This window comes from Pimephales promelas, chromosome 7, assembly GCF_988280905.1.
Source record: "Pimephales promelas chromosome 7, fPimPro1.hap1.1, whole genome shotgun sequence".
NCBI classification, from domain to species: domain Eukaryota; kingdom Metazoa; phylum Chordata; class Actinopteri; order Cypriniformes; family Leuciscidae; genus Pimephales; species Pimephales promelas.
In genome coordinates this window covers 953,272-976,654 of record NC_142775.1, presented here as the reverse complement: position 1 = coordinate 976,654, position 23,383 = coordinate 953,272, and the positions used below count along the sequence as shown (strand labels likewise).

Here is a 23,383-nt window from a genome sequence, read left to right as displayed (position 1 = left end):
TTTAATACTGTATGCACCACATATGCAGATTCCCAGACATTGTATCTTTAATTTGGCCAAAATCAAACCGGTAATTTTAGTGAATTGCCATTTCCAGCGCTGCATATAACACAAATTTTGATTTCATGTGGACTTTAACCATTATATTACTAAAAACAAAACAAAAACAAACAAACAAAAACATACAGTTCTACTATAGTAACACATCATGTTTAAAACCGAAAGTGATCAGGACTTTTGTTATGAAAACGCGTTGTTCGTCGGTGTGGTGTTTTGCTTCCTCTGGGCTTCCGTAAAACGAAAGGCGCGAGTTCAGCTGCGGTACAGATCGGCTCCTTATTTTTACAATAGATATTTACCTAGTCGGGAAGTGAGTAACTAACACAACACACTCGTGAAGCTAAAAGACCATGTTTAAATCCTGATTATGCTTTGCGAGTGTATAATGTGTGTGTTTTGAGCAGACGTGTGTAATGTGTGTGTTTTGTGCAGATGTGTTCACTCAGCCTGTTCCCCGCGCCCGTGACCGCCGGACTGACGCTGCGCGAGCACAACAACGAGCTCGTGCCCGGACAGCCCCACACACAGGTGCGCGTGACACATACACACACGGTGACCGTTCACTTCACACACCTCATACTGTCTGTCAGTGCTTATGTTATGACGTTGAATGTCCCACAATATAGTTTAATGGGAATATCAGGATTCGATTAGAACTACAAACATATTTTGAAAAAAATAAAATAGTAAAAACTATAGAAATAGCTAACTTCTTTTAAAATTATCTACAAATTGTGACCGTGGCCTGCTAATTTTTTATATAATTTAAGTCCGATAGCACTGACCTTGGGAATTACACCCAAGGCAACAGGTTCGGTGGTGCAGTGAAAAGACAGTAACGTGAGAGATGTAAACAAATGAATACTTTTATTTGTTTGGGAAAACATTTCTCCGGCATCATTAATCATGGTATAAATCACTGCGTTTATTATAACAATAATAAGAATATCACTATATTAAAAGAACCACCTGATACAAACACAGGATCACATCAAACATCACAAAAAGGATATACTATACCGTTCCCATCAAACAAAAGAAAAATAATTAATAACAACAAAAAAAAACCTAGCTGTAAGAAATGTTGCTCAACCACTCGTGTGTGTACGGCAAGCAAAGATGGACAGAAGAAACCCTGGTCTTCCAAACTCACATTAAATGTGTGTGTCCCCCACGTGACTAGCCTCGAGCGACTAGCGTCGAGACTACAGCCATCACTCCACTATGGGGACGAGTATGGCGAAGCTTACTTTTGACAGCCTCCTGCCGACACGTTTAATGCACCGACCCGAATCACTTTATCCGCCCATTCCCATATAAGGGTCACGGAAAGAGGAAAGTCCCCTTCTTCTACACAATATAAAGATCACTTCTACACACTCGATATGGTCCACATGGATGAGGATTCGATTGGAACTACAAGCAGAAACAGAAACTACAAACATGGTGGATGTGCGAGACTGACCGTTAGAGGGATCGTTCACCCCCAAAAACTCAAATAACTCGCAGTCGGCTGTTACAAAAGAGTGACCTTTGAACTCGACACACGACTAGATCATGAATAGATGCTCTTTGATGAACTTCTGAAGACATACAGCCTGTCTATAGAGTTTGGTAGAGCCAGGATGTTTAATAATATTATAACACAGGGAGAGATTATAGTGTTTTTGTGGCAGAATATGATTAACACGATGTGTGTGTGTGTGTGTTCAGTGGTCGGATCTGCCCAGTCCTCAGTTCACCAGAGACTCTCTGAAGGGTCACAGTCGGCCCGAGAGCAGCAGCAAATCTGCCTTCCTGGACCAGAGGGACACGCTGTGGATGAGGAGCGCCGGAGCCTGGTCAGTGTGTGTGAGTGTGTGTGTGTGTGTCCTGGCTGGATTCATGAATGAATTGGGCTTCCCTTTCCAGAGCGGTAACTCCACATTGCGTCATGTGACGCTGCGGGACTCCTCCCTTCTCCACCTTAGCTGAAATCCTATTGGCTGACGGCAGCTTGGAACAGCTGGCCAATTATCACGAAGTAGGCAAACACTGACGATCTTGCGGGCAGTATAAAATGCATAAGCTTGACAATTGCGACAGAATCTGTTTCCTCACTGCTCCGTACGTAAGCTGGAGAATGTCGCTGTGCGCCTGTGCTTTCGTCTCGGCCTGCAGTTCAAAGTTCATGGCTCAGCTCACTGACAAGGCCTTCGCATCTGCAGGCGAAGTGAAATCCGCTCTGCATTCTGTGAAAGACATGCGTGCGGCATGAAATCTTGCATTTCCACAACTTAAGTAGGCAATTTCATGTGACCTATTTTGTATTGTTTGTGTGAGAGCTGCTTCAGATCTATATGCTGTAACAGATCTGATATACACCGGTGGACTGCACTGCCCTCTACAGTCAGTGTGTATCAGTGCAGGCTAGTCACACATGACTGTTCTCTGCAGATGTTATATATATATATATATGAAGAGTTCAGATGCAAAAGCCTCTAAGTGCCATTTGAAATTTTCTTCTAGACTGATTTTTTGACAGATTTTTATCAAGCTTGTATATTTAAGTTCAGTAATTTCACTTAAATGACAATTTATCTTCATTGCCATTTAAGTGAAATTACTGAACTTAAATATACAAGCTTGATAAAAATGATCATTTTAGAAGAAAATTTCAAATGGCACTTAGAGGCTTTTGCATCTGAACTCTTCATATATATATATATATATATATATATATATATATATAGTTAGTCATAATTCTGTATTATTTAGTTGTGTATAAGAGGAGCTTTGTATGTTACTAATTATTCAAAATATATGCGTAAGTCCACAAGCATTATTATTGTATGAGAACTGCTGGAACATAACTGTATATTTTTAATGAAAGCTGTTGACTCTCAGACGTCACTTGTTTCATTAGTGGATGAATCAGGGTTTTTATTAATGATTCAATGATAAACGTATTTTGTAAGTCACCTGTCTCCACCTACAGGTGTAACGATGTAATTACGACACTTTATTTAAAGCATTAAGTTTCTTTTAAAAGTAGATTTGCTGTATTTTGATCCGTACTGTAGACGTTAGTGTTTATATCTGAACTCTAAACTTTTATCCAGTGTTTCTGTGATAGTACGAGTGATTGTGAGACTGTTAGTGAAACTCTGGATCAGAAACGCTGTCATTTAGGACTCGAGTGTGTGAGTCGAGATCGCTGCCTTTTAGAGATTAATCCTGCAGCTCTGACTGACACTAACAGTCCTCTCTCTCTCTCTCTCTCTCTCTCTCTCTCTCTCTCTCTCTCTATCTCTCTCTATCTATCTATCTATCTATCTATCTCTCTCTCTCTCTCTGTGTGTGTGTGTCTCAGGAGAGATGCGGGTCTGTACGGTCTCTTAGACGAGATCACGAGCAGTGCTGATGAAGGTGAGTCCGCTCACATGATCACGATGTCTCCGCAGTGGCTGTATGTGTGTGTGTGTGTGTGTGACGTGTGTGTTTCAGTGCCCAGGTGCCTGTCGGTGAGCTCGGCCTGTCTGCTGGCTCTGCTGAGATATGCGTCCTCGTTCCACGGCTCTCTGTTCCCTCATCTGACCGTGAGTACAAGCGGTCTAGCTTCTCCTCAGCACTACACACACTCATAAACACACACTCATAAACACACACACACACACACACACACACACTTATAAACTCTGCTTTCTGCTTGTGTTTGCTAGCTGAGCCGTGACGAGATGGTGGCAGAGTTCTCGCAGATGCTGGACTGGTACGTCATGTGATCAGCCGATGATCGTTCACGTCAGTTAGGTCATCTCAAGCATATGGATGGGTCCTGATTGTGTGTGTGTGTGTGTGTGTGTTTCAGGTCTGACGGCGCTCTGAGGAGCTTCGCTTGGCATCCGCACACGGATAAGTTCGCTGTGGCGTTACTGGACGACTCCATCAAGATCTACAAATCCCACAGGTGTTCACACACACACACAGCTCTTACAGCACACATGTCACACAGCATAGGCTACTACCTGGATGCGATCATTTACAAAACAGTCTTTATTTAAATTTCCTAAAAACGATCACATCAAGAAGAGGTGGATTAATGTTGTGTAGAGCCAACCGTGATGAAGAGCTGAGGATCACCGACAGCAACACCCGCCTCTGTAGAGATCATTTTACACGGGATCGTTTTATAAACTTTCCTCAGAGACAACTGGGGATGGGCAACGATTAATCGCATCCAAAATAAAAGTTTGTGTTTACATAATATATGTGTGTGTAGTGTGTGTATAATTAATTTGTACATATAAATACCCACACATGCATGTATATATTTTAGAAATATGTGCATATATATATTTATTCACAATTAATATTATATATAAATATTTGATATATTAACAACACATTTTTCTTAAATATATACATGCATGTGTGGGTATTTATATATTCAAATTAATTATACACACACATATATTATGTAAACACAAACTTTTATTTTGGATGCGATTAATCGTTGTGACAGACTCAGAACACATACTTAATATTGACTGTACAGGGACTTTAAGGGTGTGTTTCCTCAGTCCTGAGAGTGTGTGTGTGTGTGTTTAGCGTGACGAGCCCGACGCTGAAGCACCGCTGTCAGAGGTCTGTGTGTGCGCTGCAGTGGAAGCCTCTGTGTGGCTCTGTTCTCGCTGTGGCCTGCCAGTCCTGTCTGCTCATCTGGCACGTCGAGCCCACCTCTCTCTCCACCAGGTACCACACACACACACCTCTCTCTCCACCAGGTACCACACACACACACACACACACACACCTCTCTCTCCACCAGGTACCACACACACACACACACACACTGATCGAGTGTGTGTCTCCCTCAGGCCGTCGTCCGGCTGTGCGCAGGTGCTGTCTCACCCGGGTCATTCTCCCATCACATCCTTGGCCTGGTCCCCCACCGGCTCGCTGCTGGTGTCTGCGTCTCCAGTGGACACGGCCATGATGGTGAGGTGGATCTCTGTGAAGCTGAAGTGTGTGTGTGTGTGTCACTCAATCACCGCTGTAACACTGATGCGTGTGTGATGACTCAACTAGTTCCTTTCCTTGGGTGTAACAAATCAATTCTGATCCTGATTTCATGCCCCAACATTTGTGTTGGTGTATTGCGGTGTGTGTTGAGCGTGTGTGTTGTGCAGGTGTGGGACGTGGCGGCCGAGAGCTGTGTTCCTCTACAGCGAGTGGGTGGCGGTGGCGTCACGTACCTGTCCTGGTCTCCCGACGGCAGCCGCCTGCTGGCCGCCACACCGTCAGCTCTCTTCAGGTGCCGTACACACACACCGTCAGCTCTCTTCAGGTGCCGTACACACACACCGTCAGCTCTCTTCAGGTGCCGTACACACACACACACACACACACACACACACCGTCAGCTCTCTTCAGGTGCCGTACACACACACCGTCAGCTCTCTTCAGGTGCCGTACACACACACACACACACACACACACACACCGTCAGCTCTCTTCAGGTGCCGTACACACACACCGTCAGCTCTCTTCAGGTGCCGTACACACACACACACACACACACACACACACCGTCAGCTCTCTTCAGGTGCCGTACACACACACACACTAGTCTCAGCCTCAGACGTCACGCCCACGGAACGTTGGCTAAACGTCTGATGCATATGGTACACTTAACTGGAAACACTTCAGGAATGTCGAAGTCGTCATCTGATTGGTTGAATTTTATCGGATTTCCGGGGGGCGTCAGTGTCGCGTTTATTTTCGGTCCGCCGGGAAACAAAGCGCAGAAGTGTGATTGCGGAAGAAAAACTGTTGAGTTTATGAGTGACAATGAGCATTAATCAAGATCAGCTAAACGTAGTTGTATGTCCCCTCCTATCGATTATGGAAGATCAAGTGAAGTACTTAATTGCGAAGGGGATATCAGCCGCGTTTGTGGGCAAACATGAAACAGACGCTGACATCACAGCTGGCCGATTCAGTATTCATATGCGCACACTGGATTATAAGGTGCATAAGATACTGCAGAGTCAAACGTTTGACTGCGAGTATTCAATGTGCGGCGGCTCGCTGACAGCTAACGTTACAGCTGGCTGTTTTGAATGAGACGAGCCGGTTACTGTGAACGGGGAGCGCTTTATCAACATAACTGTGACGCACGAGCAGCGCTGGGTACAGTGTGTCTGAGTGAGCGCTCGTGACCACGTGATTTACACACATAACCTGATTTATACGAGGTTGAACTGGCCGTGTGACAAAGCGGGCATAAGATGGACATGAGCGCGAGTTTGTGGGTGAATTTAATAACGCGGACCGTTGTTAACGAGCGCCTCCGGTGACTGCTGCTGAGTCTGACTGACTTGTTGCACGCCGGTCTGATGTTGTGGGGACATTTCCACGCCCCGAAACGTCACGCTGAATGAAACGAACTGTAATTGGTTGTTTGACATGTCGGTCAAACGGCCTTATGGGCGGGCCTTGGCCAAAGAAAGCTGCTATGAATTCCAGACCTTCAGCCGTCAGTCTGAAGGTCTGGCTACGCGAGACTACACACACACACACCGTCATTACAACTCTATAACCACCAAAACAGTGTTATTAAAGTATTTTTACAAACGTTTTTTATCATAGAGAATTTTTAAATACTAATATCAGCTTACGAGGGAAACGGAGGCGGGGTTAGTGGTGCTTCGGGGGCGGGGTTAGTGGTGCTTCGGGGCGGGGTTAGTGGTGCTTCGGGGCGGGGTTAGTGGTGCTTCGGGGCGGGGTTAGTGGTGCTTCGGGGGCGGGGTTAGTGGTGCTTCGGGGGCGGGGTTAGTGGTGCTTCGGGGCGGGGTTAGTGGTGCTTCGGGACGGGGTTAGTGGTGCTTCGGGGGCGGGGTTAGTGGTGCTTCGGGGCGGGGTTAGTGGTGCTTCGGGGGCGGAGTTAGTGGTGCTTCAGGGGCGGAGTTAGTGGAGCTTCGGGGGCGGGGTTAGTGGTGCTTCGGGGCGGGGTTAGTGGTGCTTCGGGGGCGGGGTTAGTGGTGCTTCGGGGCGGGGTTAGTGGTGCTTCGGGGCGGGGTTAGTGGTGCTTCGGGGCGGGGTTAGTGGTGCTTCGGGGGCGGGGTTAGTGGTGCTTCGGGGGCGGGGTTAGTGGTGCTTCGGGGCGGGGTTAGTGGTGCTTCGGGGGCGGAGTTAGTGGAGCTTCGGGGGCGGGGTTAGTGGTGCTTCGGGGCGGGGTTAGTGGTGCTTCGGGGGCGGGGTTAGTGGTGCTTCGGGGCGGGGTTAGTGGTGCTTCGGGGCGGGGTTAGTGGTGCTTCGGGGCGGGGTTAGTGGTGCTTCGGGGGCGGGGTTAGTGGTGCTTCGGGGGCGGGGTTAGTGGTGCTTCGGGGCGGAGTTAGTGGAGCTTCGGGGGCGGGGTTAGTGGTGCTTCGGGGGCGGGGTTAGTGGTGCTTTAGGGGCGGAGTTAGTGGTGCTTCGGGGCGGGGTTAGTGGTGCTTCGGGACGGGGTTAGTGGCGCTTCGGGGGCGGGGTTAGTGGTGCTTCGGGGGCGGGGTTAGTGGTGCTTCGGGACGGGGTTAGTGGTGCTTCAGGAGCGGGGTTAGTGGTGCTTCGGGGCGGAGTTAGTGGTGCTACGGGGGCGGAGTTAGTGGTGCTTCGGAGGCGGGGTTAGTGCTGCTTTGGGGCGGGGTTAGTGGTGCTTCGGGGGTGGGGTTAGTGGTTCTTCGGGGGTGGGGTTAGTGGTGCTTGGGGGGCGGGGTTAGTGGTGCTTCGGGGTGGGGTTAATGGTGCTTCGGGGGCGGAGTTAGTGGTGCTTCGGGGCCGGAGTTGGTGGTGCTTCGGGGGAGGGGTTAGTGGTGCTTCGGGGCGGAGTTAGTGGTGCTTCGGAGGCGGAGTTAGTGGTGCTTCGGAGGCGGAGTGCTGGAGATGATTCAGGAGAGGTCTGTGCACTTAAAAAGAGAAATCTGGGAGGTCTCCTTAATAAACAGGTCTGATATCTCTCCCCTTTACCGATCAGAGCGCGCTGACACAGAGTAAAGCCTTGTTTATACTCCACGTTTTAGCACGAGCGCGCGCGGCAATAATGGCGTCATTGCGGTGTGGGCGGTCATAGCCTTTTTTGTAACATCCGAGGATGAACGACTTCAAGCCGAATCTGCCCGAGCATGTTAGTTTTTTTGTTACCTTATTGGAATTGATATTAGGAATCGATAAGAATCGAAATCAATAAGCAGAGTCGAAATCAGATTAGTTCAAAGTCAAGAGATACGCTTCCAAAGTACTACTGAAAAATCCCGACAGCTCCGATGGCCAGACAGACGTTACACGTGAGCTGATGACTATAGGTTGTGTTGTGTGTTGTAGGGTTTGGGAGACTCGCATGTGGACCTGTGAGAGATGGCCGTGTCTGAAAGGCAGTTGTCAGGTAAGAAAACGTCTCGGTTACTAATGTAACCCTCGGTACAGGTTACTAATGTAACCCTGAAGGAGGGAACAGGAGACGTTACGGTGACATGCGGATCACTTCAGGAAGCCTTATCTTTGAGTATCGACAGAATGAGCCAATGGCGTGGATGAATCGCGACATACGCCCCGTCACACAGTCATATATACAGAACTTTAGTTTTTCACTGAGGAGCCGAGATTGTGAAGGCCGTACATCGATGGTTACCAACCGTGGCTTCGGGGCGTAGCGTCTCCTGTTCTTTCCTTCAGGGAAGGATGATCTTTCAGTCGGTCACCTTCAACATTACGTCGACGTGCCGACATAATTGTGATCCACTATGTAAAACGCCACCGTTGCTGCCAGATCCAGCACCATACGCGAGACTCTCAGACCCCAATTACGTCGCATGTCGAACGTGACCGATTGAAAGGGAACTCCTCTAACTAGTGTAAACATCATCACACTGCCAGGAGGAGTGATTGATGGTTAAGATCCCTGGCTCATTCCCTCAGTGTGTGTGTGTGTGTGTGTGTGTGTGTCAGTCGGCCTGCTGGAGTCCCGACGGAGGCTGTCTGCTGTTGAGCATTCAGGGAGAGCGGCTCGTATACGCGCTGACCTTCTCTGACCTCACAGGTATGAACATCAGCACGTCGTCTCCTGACTAGCCGCTAGCGGAGGAACGGGAAAGGTCGACACATCATTTAATTAAATAAACTCGTTTCATTTATATTGTAGTGACCTAAACTAACTGTGCTTTCTGTCATTTAAGCTCATTGAACAAACCTATTTTTGTAGTTTCGTTCATTAACTGCGATGTACAGTATATAATGTACAGATAAGAAGAGACTGGTGTCAGTTCTGGCTTTAGTGTGATTACTGCTAATTAAGTGAAGCAACTAAATATCACAGGAACTGAACATTAAACGATGTCTTTCCCTTCACTGAGTGACAGATGACACGCATGGATTCAGTGCGCTTCAGTTTTAAATACATTATGCGGATTGGATGAGTGTGTTTAAGTTAATGTTCCCGAGTCATGTTGCTTTAGTGTTGATATATCCTGCATGATTACTCTTGCTGTGTCAGATCAAGAGGTTTAGGAGATTATTAAAAGCACGATGTTAGCATGCACAACATGATCTGAGAGTGTTGTTTCAGGGGGTCCTAAAGCCGCCACAGTGGTGGCCGACCTCTCCGAGACCAGCTTCCCTGGACCTGATGGAGAACTCACGTAAGACTTCACACACACACACCTGATACAGGGCAATGAGGGCTGGAGAAATACTGTGAGCAACTGAACCTGTGTGTGTGTGTGTGTGTGTGTGCCAGTGTTGGGGGAGAGGTGTGCTCGCTTTCATGGGACCCGAGAGGAGAGAGACTTGCTGTGCTTCTGAAAGGTAAAATACAGCCCTACTGTATCCACAAACACACACACACACACACATACACAGCTGATCTCGAGTGAACGGCTTGACCAACCTGACCTGGACAGATATCTTAGGAAGCTGTGTTTATGATGCCGTCTGTCTCGCTTAAACACTGTAAAACATGCGTTCATGTTGTAAGGTCATTTAATCCAGTGGTTCTCAAACTTTTTCAGGAGGAGGCCCCCTTGTGTAGGGTGAATCATTTTGTGGCCCCCAAAAGAAAACTCATGACTAGGGATGCACCGATACCGATACCGGTATCTGGTATCGGCCTCGATACCACATTTTCTAAAGTACTCGTACTCGTTAAAAGTCCCCCGATACCGGGGACCGATACCATGTTCTGAGAAATGGGTTAATCACAGGCGCCGAGTGCCCACCCCCAGGCTCCGGCTGCAGCTCAGAGCGGGGAGATGGGGAGACATGTCAGCCGTGTGGAACAGTGATGCGCGGGTCAATGTATAAACAACCCGCACACTACCAACGTTTTCAACTACCCGCCCGCTACTCGGACCGCAAAAAAGTAAGAAAATATTGTACCCGACCCTCTTCCTGACCGTATTTTTTAAAAGTAGTACATGCTCATCGTAGCGTCATTGGGCCATAATAACAACACAGCATCGCAAGAAGACGTAGCCTACATATAACAAAGGCAGCACTTTGGTCATCATCTTTCATTATTTCGGTAAATGTCTCCCACACTTACTCTTTCTATTTGTGTATTTGCGGAGCTTCCACTCCCCAGTCTTCACCTTTTCTCTTGCCGCCTCCATCTCTCTGCAGACTAGTGATCATAGACATGGCCGGTTCGTGAACGAATCGGTTCTTTTTAATGAACCGGTCGAACCAGTACGCTAAATCGAACTGAATCATTCGCATCAGTTCACGTCTTGCGTCAGTGCTGATCCACAAGTTACTACAGTTACTCACTTTCAGACATGCCTGACAGTCCCTCCGAGTTGAAATAAACCAATATCCCGAATTATATTTTACTCCAGTAACTCTAACAGTTCACTGAACTGAGACATGTTGTTGATACTGCTGATACTGCGCATCCGCGTATAGTAACGAACGCAGAGGTGATAACACCAGTACAGAACTGAGAACTGTTTAGACTGAGCTTGTGTGTCATCTTCGTGCCAGTTATTCAGCCAATAAATAAATTTGGCCTATATATTTCATAGAAAATTCTATCTAGTACTATATAAATACAAAGGTTTAATTGGCATTTTTTTCCAAACGACCTGACCGACCGCGACCCGAATATCATTAAAAATATTTTTGGATGACCCGTAACTGCGGGTAACCGCGGCGCAGGCACGCGTTCATTTTGGATCAACCCGTGCATCACTGGTGTGGAACAATTTCAAAGTGAATGGCTTTGGATTAGGAGAATAAGTTTACTTGTAGTCGCCAAGTTACTTATAGTCAGTCGAATGTCTGTTGGGGGGCCAAATAAATAAAGTGTTATCAGATATTAAGCTGATCGTACTAATACTCTAGTCTATTAATACTCTAATGACAGTTAGTTGACATGTAATTGAAAAGTTACTTATAGTTAGTAAAGTGGACTATCGAAATAGTGTTACCCAAGTAATTTAATCAAGGACCTAAAAACCCGTATATAAAAATATTTAAATCATGTTTTTTTTATTTTTTTTTTATTAAGTACTCGGCATCGGTATCGGCGAGTACTGAAATGCAAGTACTCGTACTCGTACTCGTTTTCCAAAAAAGTGGTATCGGTGCATCCCTACTCATGACGAAAACATCCTCAAACGTACAATTTTACTTACAAATTTTAGATTGTACCAAAAACAAATGAATTTGTACAATGCTGGAACAACAGCTCTGTTTGTAGCTTTATGTCTTTGAATATACAAAATTAGTTAAATTGTACATTTCATTAAATATAACAATTTTTTATAAAAAAAATGGTTTTGACAGTTAACAGTAATATTGTCTGAAAAGTGCAACAAAAGTATTGAATACTGAACATTTGTGATGTTCATAGTAAAAGATGAACACTGAAAAATTAATTTGCTAAAATTAATTTTCTTACATTTTAAGGTAGTAAATGACAGTGGCTCAAGTTTGGTTTGCAAATTTGAACAGCAATCTGTTTTTTCAGCAAGAAACAAAAAAAAAAACTCTACTCTACTTAAAGAAATAGTTTTTCAATATAGAAGACATACAATTTTATACAAAGTTTACAATATAAAAGAAATCATGCAATGCAGATTTCACATAGGACAATCCAAACTTACATACAGGTAAAATCATTTTTTAAAATAATTTCATATTCTAGAATTTCTTTACGGTCCCCCTAGCGCCATCTAGTGGCCCCCCAGTTTGAGAACCGCTGATTTAATCTGATGATATCAGTGTTATATTTCATCTGCAACAACACTTGTAGTTTAAATCAAAGTGAAGCGCTCAACATGTACACGTCCTACATCATTCCTTAAAGCGGATGATCCCGATCGAAGGCCACCTTGCTTTCAAAGGCTGTGACTTTATTTATTTATGCTATCATAAAACATGACCCAGATGCAGCTCACATGTAGGAGATTTATTAGGAAAGAAATAAGGCCGGAGGACTGCTCTTTTCTGAGTTATTGCATGTCAAGTATTTAAAATAAATGACCTGGTGCTTTTATCAGCAGTTTCTCAGCATGAGACTGTCCACATGCAATGATGCATCTTTCTTACTTTTCTACCACACGACTCCTGCCCTTTGACTCTCTCTAGTTTTAGAGTTATGATTCTTTACTTTTGTGGATGTCACTCAGAAAAAACAACAATGCTGAAATCCTTCAGGGCTTATAGGGTTAAATCAGGGTGGATTCTGATTGGCTGTCGATTTTAAATCGTTCATCAACTGTTAAAAATCACTAAAGTGAGTCCAATGGTATTGTTTCTCTGTTGTTATAATTGTTTGAACTCTCACATAATATATAAACCGATTTTTAGACCGATATATTGTTATTATTGTGCCGTTATTGTTCTTGGTGGAAACAGGCCTTTGGGGTTTAACTGCACATTGACCCACATGATTTTGTTTGGCTGGTCAAAAGTTGTTGAAATGTTTATAATATTACAACAGAACCTCTTCATAGCTTTGCATATACCATAATGATAATAAAATATAATGTTCTCCAGTCTCTAACACAGCTGTGTTTTGTTCAGGCGATCCCGTGGCCGATAATCACCCGTCGGTGATAGCCGTGTTCAAAACACGCTCTGTGCCCGTCTTCGAGCTGCTGCCCTGGTGCGTATGAGGCGAACTCTGAGGAACACACACACATTACTAGGAATACACTCAGATCAACATTTAGGCCCATACCGATAATCCTTTATATTTGAAGCCTGTAACCGATATATTGGCCGATAAATCTAAATCCACATTTTTATATAATTTTGAGAGCCTGATTATACAAACTAAAGTCTCACCATTACGAAGTAGTGTCCCAAGCACACAATTATAATTCTCTCGTTATGATTGTAAGCAGGGATGGGCATACATACATGGAAATGTATTTAAATACAAATACAAAATACTGTGTGGAAAAATGTATTTAAATACAAATACAGTATTTTGTATTTTGAAAATACAGAAAATACATGTGACATTGGCGATTCAGTGCAGGCTGAAATCTATCTGGGCCTATTCTGAACGCCAGCAAATATTTAGGTGTGTGCAACTACTTAGAAACTTTCGTTTTTATTTTATATACCTCTTCCCTTCCCCAGCCCTGTAGGAAATACAAAAAAAAACATCTTTTACTATGTTTTATCACCATCATTACCTCGCACTCAGTAACAAGAACTAAATAAGACAAAGTAAATTAGGGGCCAAGCACCGAAGGTGCGGAGGCACCTATTGTATCTGTGCCGGTTCTTATTATTATTATTAGGGGCCAAGCACCGAAGGTGCGGAGGCACCTATTGTATCTGTTCCGTTTCTTTTTAGGGGCCAAGCACCGAAGGTGCGGAGGCACCTATTGTATCTGTGCCGGTTCCTATTATTAGGGGCCAAGCACCGAAGGTGCGGAGGCACCTATTGTATCTGTGCCGGTTCTTATTATTATTATTATTATTCTTCTTCCGACTGGGCGTCTATGGCAGCCCATAGACCGGTTTGCGGGAAAGTTGTTTTGGTTTGACATTCTGATAGAGGACAGTCCCAACTTTAAATACACCAATTTTGGTGTCTCTAACTCATTCCCTCTGGCGCCACCAACTGTCCAAAGTTTCACTTTTATTATGCTAATAACTTTTGAACCGTAAGGCCTATCAACAAAATTCTTTTTTCCTCTTGTTCCTGAGCTCATGCCAATTCGATCGCACCCTATGACGTCATTTTCCGTCATAAAAAAACGGCCGCCATTTTGAATTTTCCAAAAAACCTACTTTTGCGAACTCGTCCTAGACGGTTTGTCCGATTTTCACCAAAATCGCACCGGATCATCTCCAGCCAGTGTTGACAAAAAGTTATGGAATTCAAGATGATTCGAATAACCGTTTTCGATAAACGCGTAAACAAAATTTACGTAGCGCTTGTGAAAACAGACGTGAGGTTGTATCTCCGCAACGCTTTCTCGTTTTCACACCAAACTTGGTACGTGTTATCACAAGCATGACCTGAGGCTACGTGCTTCGTTTCGGCGCAGCGCCACCTAGTGGTCCGGAGATATGAAAAATGGCTATTTTTGCTCGTAACTTCTGAACGGTTTGTCCAAAAATCATAAATTTGGTCTCGTTAGATTCAGGGCGTCATGCCGAGTCCACCGATATCCAATTTTCCCAGAACGGCCATTTTGGCGGTCGGCCATTTTGAATTATGTGCTAAAATGCTGTATTTTTTGAACGCATGAACGAATTGTTACGAAACTCGGTATGGGTCATCAGTACGATGCCCTGAAGGAGCCTGAGAAGTTTCGAAACAGCGCCACCTAGTGGTGAATTTTTTTTTTCAAACGCTTATAGCTTTGGGTGTTGTACACTTATTTTCACAGGAGTCATCTTTTTGAGATCCTGAATTGTTGCCGAGTCCAATGATACTAAACATGCTGGGTTTCATCTTACGGTTGGTGTAGCGTAGCGATTTAGCGCGAAAAAAACACTTGGCGATATCTTCAAAACCGCTGTTCCGATCGAGACGAAACCACCGCCAGAAACACGGAATCATAGCTTGTTAACTATATGCAAATGCCCTAATGCGAAAATATTGATAGTAAGGGGTAGTAAAATTCAAACAAAGTCATGTGTCAGTCATTTTTTACGTGTTTTTTCATATAAATGTTTATAACTCGGAAGTAAATTGAGATATTTGCACCAAAATTGACACACATATGTATGGGGTCACTCTGAGGACACATACAAAAAATTGTTGGACTGAGCCTCTTGGTGGCGCTATAATAGAACAAAACGTGAAATTCCCATTGACTTCAATACAGTTTTGTGAAATACAATGCTATACTAAATAAATGCTTTGGTCTAACATTACGAAACTCAGTGTGTGCCATAAGCAGCATGCCCTGAAGGTACTCAAAAGATTTTGAGACAGCGCCACCTGTTGGTCAAAAGTTATAATTCATTTCTGAGAACGCTAATAACTTTTGAATAAATTTGCCTATTGCAATGAAACTGATCTTAATAGACCTTTCTCACAACTTCCGTATTTGGGACCGGAAATACGCAATTGTCGTGGTAATCTTCTTCCGCTCCATTCATAACAGATAGCGCCGAAGGCAACTAGTGAGAGTTGTTGCGTACAGATCTTTTTTGTTATTCCCAAAAGCAGCCATACCTGTCGTTTTTATTCCTTCCCTCGTCAGTTCCCTGTCGATGAAGTTCGACGGAAATGGATTCAGGCAATCTGGCGGGATGTTATTGATCCTGTGATCTTCTGTACTTCTCATGTCACCGTTCACTAATAAGCCGTCATTGTTTATGTTTATTTTTTATGTTTTATGATTTGTGTATTTTGAAGTAACGTTAGTTCATGCTCAACTTTATTAAGATATTTGTATCCAGCGGAATAAGCACATAAAAATATACACCACAATATAAAACAAGATAAATAAGAACACACTACAGTGGGCTACATATACATTTAAAATATTAATACCATTCTGAGTATTTAACAATCTGAGTGTACAAGGGATAAATTAATATTTGTATAAATTGTTCTTCATCTTTGATCGTTCTATAGCAAGAGCAATGCAAAAAATTCACGAATAACTGTAGAATAAAACTGACAGACTTCTTTCTGGTATTCACATCAAAATGCAGTTTATTGTAAGTAATAGTCCCTAAATATTAATAACTTTCCACACTCCACCTTCTTACCTTTAATGAACGTATATTGGGAAGAATGAGCTTCAGTTCTGAAATCAATAATCATATCTTTGGTCTTAGATACATCAGCTGCAGACAAGCATCACCACAGCATTTTACAAAGTCATCAACAACTGGACCATGACAAGTTTACATTTTTTTGAAGTTTTGAAGACTCTCTGATCAATTTTCTCCTCACAGAGTAGTTTTTTCTGATGTGTCGACAGTTGACGGGAACTCCGTTTCCACAACGATTACGTATTTCCGGTTTTTGTGAAAAAGGTCTATAGATTCCTTGGGTTATGCTGAAAACATAGATATCAGGTTTTGCATAATCAGCAAAACTTCCTGTCCGCCATCTTTATTTTTTTGAAAAACCTTCTTTTTCGAACTCCTCCTAGACCGTTTGTCCGATTTTCACGAAAATTGAATGGTATCATCTCCAGACCGTCCCGACTAAAAGTTATGAATTGCACGATGATAGACGAAACCGTTTTCGTATAACACAACATCAAAGTTTAGGCATGCTGCCAAAATTACTATTTAGGCTTTATCTCTGCAATGCCTTCACATTTTGACACCAAACTGTGCATGTGTCATTGTCACCTCACTCTGACCACATCACATCTATTTCGTAACTGCGCCACCTATTGTTCGAAAGTGATAACCCATTAAATCATCTTATAAGTTAATGTTTATGTGATTTTCTTAGCCATTTGCCCAAAGGTCTCTCAAAATGCCCTTAATTGCTCCTTGCTGCAGTTGGTCTGCCACTCCTTGCCATTTTGGCATATGTTGCCGCTTATTGCGCTTGGCCCCGGTAATGGCTGCTTGCAGCTATATTTATTATTATTATTCTTCTTCCGACTGGGCGTCTATGGCAGCCCATAGACCGGTTTGCGGGAAAGTTGTTTTGGTTTGACATTCTGATAGAGGACAGTCCCAACTTTAAATACACCAATTTTGGTGTCTCTAACTCATTCCCTCTAGCGCCACCAACTGTCCAAAGTTTCACTTTTATTATGCTAATAACTTTTGAACCGTAAGGCCTATCAACAAAATTCTTTTTTCCTCTTGTTCCTGAGCTCATGCCGATTCGATTGCACCCTATGACGTCATTTTCCGTCATAAAAAAACGGCCGCCATTTTGAATTTTCCAAAAAACCTACTTTTGCGAACTCGTCCTAGACGGTTTGTCCGATTTTCACCAAAATCGCACCGGATCATCTCCAGGCAGTGCTGACAAAAAGTTATGGAATTCAAGATGATTCGAATAACTGTTTTCGATAAACGCGTAAACAAAATTTACGTAGCGCTTGCAAAAACAGACGTGAGGTTGTATCTCCGCAACGCTTACTCGTTTTCACACCAAACTTGGTACGTGTTATCACAAGCATGACCTGAGGCTACGTGCTGCGTTTCGGCGCAGCGCCACCTAGTGGTCCGGAGATATGAAAAATGGCTATTTTTGCTCGTAACTTCTGAACGGTTTCTCCAAAATTCAAAAACTTGGTCTCGTTAGATTCAGGGCGTCATGCCGAGTCGACCGATATCCAATTTTCCCAGATCGGCCATTTTGGCTGTCGGCCATTTTGAATTATGTGCTAAAATGCTGTATTTTTTGAACGCATGAACGAATTGTTACGAAACTCGTTATGGGTCATCAGTACGATGCCCTGAAGGAGTCTGAGAAGTTTCGAAACAGCGCCACCTAGTGGTGAATTGTTTTATTCAAACGCTTATAACTTTGGGTGTGGTACACTTATTTTCACGGGAGTCATATTTTTGAGGTCCTGAATCGTTGCCGAGTCCAACGATACCAAATATGTCGGGTTTCGTCTCACGGATGGCGTAGCGTAGCGATTTAGCGCGAAAAAAACACTTGGCGATATCTTCAAAACCGCTGTTCCGATCGAGACGAAACCACCGCCAGAAACACGGAATCATAGCTTGTTAACTATACGCTAATGCCCAAATGCGTAAATATTGATAGTAAGGGGTAGTAAAATTCAAACAAAGTCATGTGTCAGTCATTTTTTACGTGTTTTTTCATATAAATGTTTATAACTCGGAAGTAAATTGAGATATTTGCACCAAAATTGACACACATATGTATGGGGTCACTCTGAGGACACATAAAAAAAATTGTGGGACTGAGCCTCTTGGTGGCGCTATAATAGAACAAAACGTGAAATTCCCATTGACTTCAATACAGTTTTGTGAAATACAATGCTATACTAAACAAATGCTTTGGTCTAACATTACGAAACTCAGTGTGTGCCATAAGCAGCATGCCCTGAAGGTACTCAAAAGATTTTGAGACAGCACCACCTGTTGGTCAAAAGTTATAATTAATTTCTGAGAACGCTAATAACTTTTGAATAAATTTGCCTATTGCAATGAAACTGATCTTAATAGATTCCTTGGGTTATGCCGAAAACATAGATATCAGGTTTTGCATAATCAGCCAAACTTCCTGTCCGCCATCTTTATTTCTTTGAAAAGCCTTCTTTTTCGAACTCCTCCTAGACCGTTTGTCCGATTTTCACGAAAATTTAATCGCATCATCTCCAGACCGTGCCGACTAAAAGTTATGAATTGCACGATGATAGACAAAACCGTTTTCGTATACCACAGCATCAAAGTTTAGGCATGCTGCCAAAATTACTATTTAGGCTTTATCTCTGCAATGCCTTCACATTTTGACACCAAACTTTGCATGTGTCATTGTCACCTCCCTCTGACCACATCACATCTATTTCGTAACTGCGCCACCTATTGTTCGAAAGTGATAACCCATTAAATCATCTTATAAGTTAATGTTTATGTGATTTTTTTAGCCATTTGCCCAAAGTTCTCTCAAAATGCCCTTAATTGCTCCTTGCTGCAGTTGGTCTGCCACTCCTTGCCATTTTGGCATATGTTGCCGCTTCTTGCGCTTGGCCCCGGTAATGGCTGCTTGCAGCTATATTTATTATTATTCTTCTTCCGACTGGGCGTCTATGGCAGCCCATAGACCGGTTTGCGGGAAAGTTGTTTTGGTTTGACATTCTGATAGAGGACAGTCCCAACTTTAAATACACCAATTTTGGTGTCTCTAACTCATTCCCTCTAGCGCCACCAACTGTCCAAAGTTTCACTTTTATTATGCTAATAACTTTTGAACCGTAAGGCCTATCAACAAAATTCTTTTTTCCTCTTGTTCCTGAGCTCATGCCGATTCGATCGCACCCTATGACGTCATTTTCCGTCATAAAAAAACGGCCGCCATTTTGAATTTTCCAAAAAACCTACTTTTGCGAACTCGTCCTAGACGGTTTGTCCGATTTTCACCAAAATCGCACCGGATCATCTCCAGGCAGTGCTGACAAAAAGTTATGGAATTCAAGATGATTCGAACAACCATTTTCGATAAACGCGTAAACAAAATTTACGTAGCGCTTGCGAAAACAGACGTGAGGTTGTATCTCCGCAACGCTTACTCGTTTTCACACCAAACTTGGTACGTGTTATCACAAGCATGAGCTGAGGCTACGTGCTGCGTTTCGGCGCAGCGCCACCTAGTGGTCCGGAGATATGAAAAATGGCTATTTTTGCTCGTAACTTCTGAACGGTTTCTCCAAAAATCAAAAACTTGGTCTCGTTAGATTCAGGGCGTCATGCCGAGTCGACCGATATCCAATTTTCCCAGATCGGCCATTTTGGCTGTCGGCCATTTTGAATTATGTGCTAAAATGCTGTATTTTTTGAACGCATGAACGAATTGTTACGAAACTCGTTATGGGTCATCAGTACGATGCCCTGAAGGAGCCTGAGAAGTTTCGAAACAGCGCCACCTAGTGGTGAATTGTTTTATTCAAACGCTTATAACTTTGGGTGTGGTACACTTATTTTCACGGGAGTCATATTTTTGAGGTCCTGAATCGTTGCCGAGTCCAACGATACCAAATATGTCGGGTTTCGTCTCACGGATGGCGTAGCGTAGCGATTTAGCGCGAAAAAAACACTTGGCGATATCTTCAAAACCGCTGTTCCGATCGAGACGAAACCACCGCCAGAAACACGGAATCATAGCTTGTTAACTATACGCTAATGCCCAAATGCGTAAATATTGATAGTAAGGGGTAGTAAAATTCAAACAAAGTCATGTGTCAGTCATTTTTTACGTGTTTTTTCATATAAATGTTTATAACTCGGAAGTAAATTGAGATATTTGCACCAAAATTGACACACATATGTATGGGGTCACTCTGAGGACACATAAAAAAAATTGTGGGACTGAGCCTCTTGGTGGCGCTATAATAGAACAAAACGTGAAATTCCCATTGACTTCAATACAGTTTTGTGAAATACAATGCTATACTAAACAAATGCTTTGGTCTAACATTACGAAACTCAGTGTGTGCCATAAGCAGCATGCCCTGAATGTACTCAAAAGATTTTGAGACAGCGCCACCTGTTGGTCAAAAGTTATAATTAATTTCTGAGAACGCTAATAACTTTTGAATAAATTTGCCTATTGCAATGAAACTGATCTTAATAGATTCCTTGGGTTATGCCGAAAACATAGATATCAGGTTTTGCATAATCAGCCAAACTTCCTGTCCGCCATCTTTATTTCTTTGAAAAACCTTCTTTTTCGAACTCCTCCTAGACCGTTTGTCCGATTTTCACGAAAATTTAATCACATCATCTCCAGACCGTGCCGACTAAAAGTTATGAATTGCACGATGATAGACAAAACCGTTTTCGTATACCACAGCATCAAAGTTTAGGCATGCTGCCAAAATTACTATTTAGGCTTTATCTCTGCAGTGCCTTCACATTTTGACACCAAACTTTGCATGTGTCATTGTCACCTCCCTCTGACCACATCACATCTATTTCGTAACTGCGCCACCTATTGTTCGAAAGTGATAACCCATTAAATCATCTTATAAGTTAATGTTTATGTGATTTTTTTTAGCCATTTGCCCAAAGTTCTCTCAAAATGCCCTTAATTGCTCCTTGCTGCAGTTGGTCTGCCACTCCTTGCCATTTTGGCATATGTTGCCGCTTCTTGCGCTTGGCCCCGGTAATGGCTGCTTGCAGCTATATTTATTATTATTCTTCTTCCGTTTCCGACTTGGCGTCTATGGCAGCCCATAGACCGGTTTGCGGGAAAGTTGTTTTGGTTTGACATTCTGATAGAGGACAGTCCCAACTTTAAATACACCAATTTTGGTGTCTCTAACGCATTCCCTCTAGCGCCACCAACTGTCCAAAATTTCACTTTTATTATGCTAATAACTTTTGAACCGTAAGGCCTATCAACAAAATTCTTTTTTCCTCTTGTTCCTGAGCTCATGCCGATTCGATCGCACCCTATGACGTCATTTTCCGTCATAAAAAAACGGCCGCCATTTTGAATTTTCCAAAAAACCTACTTTTGCGAACTCGTCCTAGACGGTTGGTCCGATTTTCACCAAAATCGCACCGGATCATCTCCAGGCAGTGCTGACAAAAAGTTATGGAATTCAAGATGATTCGAATAACCGTTTTCGATAAACGCGTAAACAAATTTTACGTAGCGCTTGCGAAAACCGACGTGAGGCTGTATCTCCGCAACGCTTACTCTTTTTCAGACCAAACTTGGTACGTGTCATCACAAGCATGACCTGAGGCTACGTGCTGCGTTTCGGCGCAGCGCCACCTAGTGGTCCGGAGATATGAAAAATTGCTATTTTTGCTCGTAACTTCTGAACGGTTTGTCCAAAAAACATAAACTTCATCTCGTTAGATTCAGGGCATCATGCCGAGTCAACTGATATCCAATTTTCCCAGATCGGCCATTTTGGCTGTCGGCCATTTTGAATTATGTGCTAAAATGATGTATTTTTTGAACGCATGAACGAATTGTTACGAAACTCGGTATGGGTCATCAGTACGATGCCCTGAAGAAGCCTGAGAAGTTTCGAAACAGCGCCACCTAGTGGTGAATTGTTTTTTTCAAGCGCTTATAACTTTGGGTGTGGTACACTTATTTTCACGGGAGTCATCTTTTTGAGTTCCTGAATCGTTGCCGAGTCCAACGATACTAAACATGCTGGGTTTCGTGTTACGGTTGGTGTAGCGTAGCGATTTAGCGCGAAAAAAACACTTGGCGATATCTTCAAAACCGCTGTTCCGATCGAGACGAAACCACCGCCAGAAACACGGAATCATAGCTTGTTAACTATATGCAAATGCCCAAATGCGAAAATATTGATAGTAAGGGGTAGTAAAATTCAAACAAAGTCATGTGTCAGTCATTTTTTACGTGTTTTTTCATATAAATGTTTATAACTCGGAAGTGAATTGAGATATTTGCACCAAAATTGACACACATATGTATGGGGTCACTCTGAGGACACATAAAAAAAATTGTGGGACTGAGCCTCTTGGTGGCGCTATAATAGAACAAAACGTGAAATTCCCATTGACTTCAATAGAGTTTTGTGAAATAAAATGCTATACTAAACAAATGCATTGGTGTAATATTACAAAACTCAGTGTGTGCCATAAGCAGCATGCCCTGAAGGTACTCAAAAGATTTTGAGACAGCGCCACCTGTTGGTCAAAAGTTATAATTAATTTCTGAGAACGCTAATAACTTTTGAATAAATTTGCCTATTGCAATGAAACTGATCTTAATAGATTCGTTGGGTTATGCTGAAAACATAGATATCAGGTTTTGCATAATCAGACAAACTTCCTGTTCGCCATCTTTATTTCTTTGAAAAACCTTCTTTTTCGAACTCCTCCTAGACCGTTTGTCCGATTTTCACGAAAATTGAATCGTATCATCTCCAGACCGTGCCGACTAAAAGTTATGGATTGCGTGACGATAGACAAAACCGTTTTCGTATACCACAGCATCAAAGTTTAGGCATGCTGCCAAAATTACTATTTAGGCTTTATCTCTGCAATGCCTTCACATTTTGACACCAAACTTTGCATGTGTCATTGTCACCTCACTCTGACCACATCACATCTATTTCGTAACTGCGCCACCTATTGTTCGAAAGTGATAACCCATTAAATCATCTTATAAGTTAATGTTTATGTGATTTTCTTAGCCATTTGCCCAAAGTTCTCTCAAAATGCCCTT

The 23,383-nt window shown here is 43.1% G+C and overlaps 1 protein-coding gene across 1 annotated transcript in view; it reads left to right on the top strand.

The window, feature by feature from the left end:
* Positions 1–235: 235 nt before the first annotated feature.
* Positions 236–23,383, top strand: part of aaas (aladin WD repeat nucleoporin) — a 28,547-nt gene continuing 5,399 nt past the window's right edge. Inside the window, exons 1-15 of the mRNA XM_039665877.2 lie at positions 236–370; positions 493–588; positions 1,774–1,901; positions 3,413–3,468; positions 3,547–3,638; positions 3,762–3,808; positions 3,908–4,006; positions 4,648–4,791; positions 4,917–5,037; positions 5,229–5,353; positions 8,404–8,464; positions 9,028–9,118; positions 9,644–9,716; positions 9,815–9,882; positions 13,102–13,183. Coding sequence (XP_039521811.2) covers positions 493–588; positions 1,774–1,901; positions 3,413–3,468; positions 3,547–3,638; positions 3,762–3,808; positions 3,908–4,006; positions 4,648–4,791; positions 4,917–5,037; positions 5,229–5,353; positions 8,404–8,464; positions 9,028–9,118; positions 9,644–9,716; positions 9,815–9,882; positions 13,102–13,183 — 1,283 coding nt within the window. The 5' untranslated portion in view covers positions 236–370. The remainder of the gene's footprint in view (positions 371–492; positions 589–1,773; positions 1,902–3,412; positions 3,469–3,546; positions 3,639–3,761; positions 3,809–3,907; positions 4,007–4,647; positions 4,792–4,916; positions 5,038–5,228; positions 5,354–8,403; positions 8,465–9,027; positions 9,119–9,643; positions 9,717–9,814; positions 9,883–13,101; positions 13,184–23,383) is intronic.